Source organism: Otolemur garnettii, unplaced genomic scaffold (assembly GCF_000181295.1).
Source record: "Otolemur garnettii isolate 467f Iridium unplaced genomic scaffold, OtoGar3 scaffold00105, whole genome shotgun sequence".
NCBI lineage: Eukaryota > Metazoa > Chordata > Mammalia > Primates > Galagidae > Otolemur > Otolemur garnettii.
This window is the reverse complement of record NW_003852500.1, coordinates 6,086,794-6,092,394: the sequence shown is the minus strand read 5'-3', so window position 1 is coordinate 6,092,394 and position 5,601 is coordinate 6,086,794. Positions and strand designations below refer to the sequence as shown.

The window sequence follows — 5,601 nt, the reverse complement described above, 5'->3', positions numbered from 1 at the left end:
CAGTTTTTGGCTGGGGCCAGCTTTGAACCCGCCACCCCCAGTATATGGGGCCAGTGCCCTACTCCTTGTGCCACAGGTGCTGCCCTTAAAAATATATTTCATTTGGGGGGATTTTCATTCCATTCTGTTATTGTAGAGTTTTACTTTTTCTTTCATTCATTTCTTTTATTCATCAATTGATTAAAATTAATTATGTATTTTATTGACTTATTTTCTTACTCCAATCTTTTTATCATTTATTTTCTTTTTCTATGCTTGATCTTAGTCAAAAGGCCAAGAAGCATTATCATCTTTTTCTTAAGTTAGCTTTTAAGATTTTGCTATAGTACATTCTTGAGTAATTGTTTTGTAATTGAATCCTTTCTTGTCTGCAGAAGTGTCTGTTTTTTCCTCTCACTGAAATGGGTAATCTAGGTAAAGAACTCTAATTTCACAATTACTTTTCCTCCAAAATTTGAAGATGGTACTCTGTTGCCTTCAAGTATGCAATATTGCCAGTTAGTAGTTTCATATCAATTTAATTCTCATTTATTTGTACATAGTCTGGCTTTTTTGTGTGAATACTTTTAGAATTTGCTGGGAATTTTTTTTTCTGTGAAGAAATAACGGTATGTTTACAAGAGGGTGTTTAGTTGTAGGTTTTTTTGTTTGTTCGTTTGTTTGTTTTGTAGAGATAGAGTCTCACGTTATCACCCTCACCCTGGGTAGAGCGCTATGGCATCATACAGCTCACAGCAACCTCCAACTCCTGGGCTTAGGCGATTCTCCTGCTTCCCAAGTAGCTGGGACCATAGGTACCCACCAGAATGCCTGGCTATTTTTTGGTTGCAGTTTGGCCAGGGCCACGTTTGAACCTACCACCCTTGGTATATGGGGCTGGCACCCTACCCTACCGGTGCCACCCAAGTTGTAGGTTTTTTCACATACCTTTTTTAGCATTCACTGGGCCCTGAATCCTGGGAAACTTTTTTTTCTGTTGTGTCTTTGACTATTTTCTCTCTCTTCAGTCTATCTTCACTATCCTCATGGAACTCTCTGAGATGGATTTTTACTTTTATTGTTCCATTTGTCTATTCTTTTAATATGCATTCTAGGAGAATCCCTCAGTTTTCTATCACGGCCATGTTTTCATTTTGCTCTTCAACACTCTAGATTGTAGGCCTTAGATAAAGGTAGCCTGATACTTAGCTATGAGACGAGAAATTACTTAACCTCTTTTAACCTTGGTTTCCTCTTGTGCAAAATGGCTGTCCTAATAGTTCCTCTCACATAAGATTGTGCAAACATTGGCTGAGAGCTTCAGAAAGACACAATAGGTATTAGTATTATCATCTTCTTCAGTGATTTTATTAATTTAGAATTGTAGTTATTTTTCATAGCAGCATGGTTATAGTTTATAATTAGTTAAATGTGATATCTTCTCTGATTTCTGTGGGATTTTAATTATGTACCTTTTATATTGTTTCTTCTGGCCACTGTTCCTTGCTTGTGCCTCTCTTCATTAGCTTGCTAATTTTTTTTGTCTCCTTATGTTTTTTCAGAAGTCTTCTGTTTTCAGTATAATACTGGAGTGCGCATCCTTGGCTGATGCTTGACCAACTTTGGGACCCATGTATGTTCTAGTTTAGGAGATGCCCCTACTTATTGGGTGCGAGAGGTAGATAATAAGAATCCAGATGGTGTAGGCCATTATTTAAGACTGCTTTTTCATGCTGCTAGTTATATGTGGTACACCGTTCTTCTTAAGCCCCAGCTCTGGATTATCTGCCCTGTCAAAACTCCTTCTGAGGTTACCTTGAGGCTTTATCCTGGGCACATACAGAGTTACTTGCTCCTTTTTGTACCTTAGTCGATCTTATCACTGTGTAGATTCAGTGTTTCCTCGGCCTCTGTCTTCAGCCAAATAATACTATTAGAAATCTTTCTTTGGCAAATCATTTATTTTATTCTCCAGGCTTTATATGGGGCCACTGCTGTTAGCTACTTAGTATTTCTGTGTTTAAAGGGAAGAGAAGGGTTGGGAGAGGTGCTGCTAATGAAACAGCTATCTCACCCATTAGGAATGTCTAACTTAAATTAATGAATCTGTCTTTACAATTGTTGATTCTGAGTTTGGAATTAGAATTCTAAGACATCTTGAGATCTGATAGCCCTAAAGAAGCCTTCTCCTGTAGATGATTTGAGCTGTGAATTTTTTCTCCCTAGTTTCTCCATCTTTCCTAATCCATCTGGCCTTTATCACCTGGGAGTTCCTCAACATTTTTAATTCTGGTGATGTCAACCTTTTTTCCAAGACTATTATGGATTTCTTTTTTTGTCATTTCAGTGTAATATTTAGATGTTTACTGTAATTGTTTTGACCAACATATATACCAATAAGTCTAAACCTGTATTCTAAGTACAGTTCTCTCTCGGGAGTTCCAGAGCTACATATCTCACTTTTTACTGAACAGTGCCCATCAGCACCACAGTTAAATAAATGAGGTAGATTTTTAGTTTGTCCTCTGCTCCCTCCCCCACTCCAGCCTTGTCCTCTTGTCTTATAATACAGCACAACTATACCTAGTCACTCAGGCAGGGAGCCCAGGGAGCATGCTTTCCCTGGGCTTTACCTTGCCTTTAGGTTTAGTTTGTCATCCACCTAATTTAGAATGAATCTTTCCCCTTTTCTCCACAACCATCATCCTTACCACTTTCCTTCTGAGACAGTCTCACTATGTCACCCTCGATAGAGTGCCATGGCGTCACAGCTCACAGTGACCTCAAACTCTTGGATTTAAGCAATTTTCTTGCCTCAGCCTCCCACGTAGCTAGGACTACAGGCACCCACCTCAATGCCGGCTATTTTTGTTGTTGTTGTTGTTGTTGTTGTCATTGTTATTTGTGGCCAGGCCAGTTTTGAACCCGCCATCCCCAGTGTTTGTGGCCAGCACCATAACCAGCTGAGCTACAGGCACTGAGCCTGAATTTAAATCCTTTAATAGTCTTTGATCTCTGCAGTGGTTAGCCCTAAGTCTTTAGGATTAGACACCCAGCCCTTTGCTCAGCCTGCTACCTTCCCCTCGAAGACATTCTTCACCACCGTTAGCTTTTTTATATCCTTCACAAGAAGCTGATTGTAGTCTTCCAGAACATGTCATAATTTCTCTCCACATTTCACTTTTTTTCCCATGATTTTCTCCCAGAAATATTCTTAGTGTCCCAAAGTTTGAGTTGTGTGCTCCTATTCTGTGCACTCATAACTGATTCACATGTCTATTGTATGCTCATGCTCCCCACATGCCATTGTTGTTGGTATGTTTGTCTTTCTCCCAAAAGCCTTTAGCTTCTTAAGCAAAAAGATTTATGTTTTCTTTCTTGTATCCCAAACACCTATGACCATACAATGCCAACTAAATGTAAATTAAAATAAAATAAAGGGAAATGAAGTAGAACATTATTTGTGGCAATGTATAGGATTCGTAGGCCTTTCCAGGATTAAGAAAGGAATACTTCTGTTGGCAGTGCTTAAAAGCAGAGAGAAAATTTGTGTCTTCTGTACCCACTTATTCTCTCCTTCTGACATTAACCCAAAGGACAACACTATAAGGACAAGTTGAACTTTTTCCTGGTTCCTAAATTGTAGGCACTCCTGTTCTATATTCTTGAAATCTGCCCTCTGTTCTTATTGCTAAATTCTCTTTGTTCCCTAGGAAACTTGAATGAAAATTCTGTGGAGAATCTTCAAGAGAAAAGACTTCAGGATCTGTCATAAGAGCTTTCCCGCTGGCTGACTCTGGAAGAAATGACCAGTACAATAACTGGTAGTCAGGATGATTTTGTGAATCTTCAAGGGGAAGTATATGGGGAGCCTGAACTAGGTCTCCCCACTTGTCAAAAGGAGGGAGAAGCCTCTTCTCATACTTCCAGAAAGAACAGTGTGGTGACTCTTCAAAGTCATGATTTCAAAAACACTGAAAGTGAAAAATATTTGTCGTTGAAAGCTCGAAGCCAAATGGCCACACAAGACTCTTCAGCGAAGGCCTGTAAGAATGAGCCTCAGGATGCTCAGGATAGCAAACGTCTCTTTGTAACTGAAGAAAGCACTGAGAGCAAAGTGATAAGTGGGGGAAATTCTCCCATGGATCATTGTTCAGAGAACCTTCAAGTTAAACCTGTGTCTGATATAACAGAACTGGACTCACCATTGTCCAGTGGTGAAGCAGCTCACCAGAATGGCCAGTTGAAAGACTCTTTGGATCCCTTTGACTGTAACTGCAAAGACATTTATGGATGGAAATCACGGTTGGTCAGTTGTAGTCAGCAGACAATTTGTGCAGAGGAGAAACCATGTAACCGTAATGACAATGGGGAATTACTTAACCAAGGTGCTCATCCATCTGAGGAAATCCACACTGCAGAGAAACTCTACAAATGTGTTCAGCGTCATAAGGACTTCAGTCAAAGCTCAAAGCTGCTGCTTCATCAGAGAGACCAAACGGAAGAAAAACCATACAAATGTGAGCAGTGTGGGAAGGGCTTCACCAGGAGCTCAAGTCTTCTTATCCATCAAGCAGTCCACACGGATGAGAAACCTTACAAGTGCGACAAGTGTGGGAAGGGCTTCACTAGGAGCTCAAGTCTGCTTATTCATCATGCAGTCCATACAGGTGAGAAACCTTATAAATGTGACAAGTGTGGGAAGGGCTTTAGTCAGAGCTCCAAACTGCACATCCACCAGCGAGTGCACACTGGGGAGAAGCCCTATGAGTGTGGAGAGTGTGGTATGAGCTTCAGTCAACGCTCAAACCTGCATATCCACCAGCGTGTCCACACAGGAGAGAGACCCTACAAGTGTGCTGAGTGTGGGAAGGGCTTCAGTCAGAGCTCAAACCTCCACATTCATCGGTGCATCCACACAGGAGAGAAGCCTTACCAGTGCTACGAGTGTGGGAAGGGCTTCAGCCAGAGCTCAGATCTTCGCATCCATCTCAGAGTCCACACTGGAGAGAAGCCCTATCACTGTGGCAAGTGTGGGAAAGGGTTTAGCCAGAGTTCCAAACTCCTCATCCACCAGAGGGTGCACACTGGAGAGAAGCCCTATGAGTGTAGCAAGTGTGGAAAAGGATTCAGCCAGAGCTCCAACCTGCACATTCACCAGCGGGTTCACAAGAAAGATCCCCATTAAAGGATATGTACCACTCAGGTCTTCAGAGTATTTATACTGTTAAAACTGTCACATATTTTGGGCAGCGCCTGTGGCTCAAAGGAGTAGGGTGCCAGCCCCATATGCCGGAGGTGGTGGGTTCAAACCCAGCCCTGGCCAAAAACTGAACACACAAAAAAACTGTCACATATTTTTAACATCACTCTTACCTTTATATTTTACAGATAAGGGAGATGAAAAGTGTTATTTAGATGTATTTTCTCACTGAAAAATCATTCATTCATTTAAAGTATTTAAGTATCAAGCACTTGTTATGCTGTTGCAGAGAGACAAGGCCCAATGCAGAGAAAGAACACCCAAACACCATGTTTATAAGAGGAAGGGCCTCAGAGCAAGAGGCATAAACAAATTGAAAATAGCCACACTCCCCAACTGGCTTGGTCTTTCCCTTTTTA

The 5,601-nt window shown here is 41.1% G+C and overlaps 1 protein-coding gene across 1 annotated transcript; it reads left to right on the top strand.

Annotated features, from left to right (window-relative positions):
• Positions 1 to 3,769: 3,769 nt before the first annotated feature.
• On the top strand, positions 3,770 to 5,172 carry ZNF239 (zinc finger protein 239). Its single transcript, XM_012809421.2, has one exon. The coding sequence runs from the start codon at positions 3,785 to 3,787 to the stop codon at positions 5,165 to 5,167; it is 1,383 nt and encodes a 460-aa protein (XP_012664875.1). The 5' UTR covers positions 3,770 to 3,784; the 3' UTR covers positions 5,168 to 5,172.
• The last annotated feature ends 429 nt before the right edge of the window (positions 5,173 to 5,601 follow it).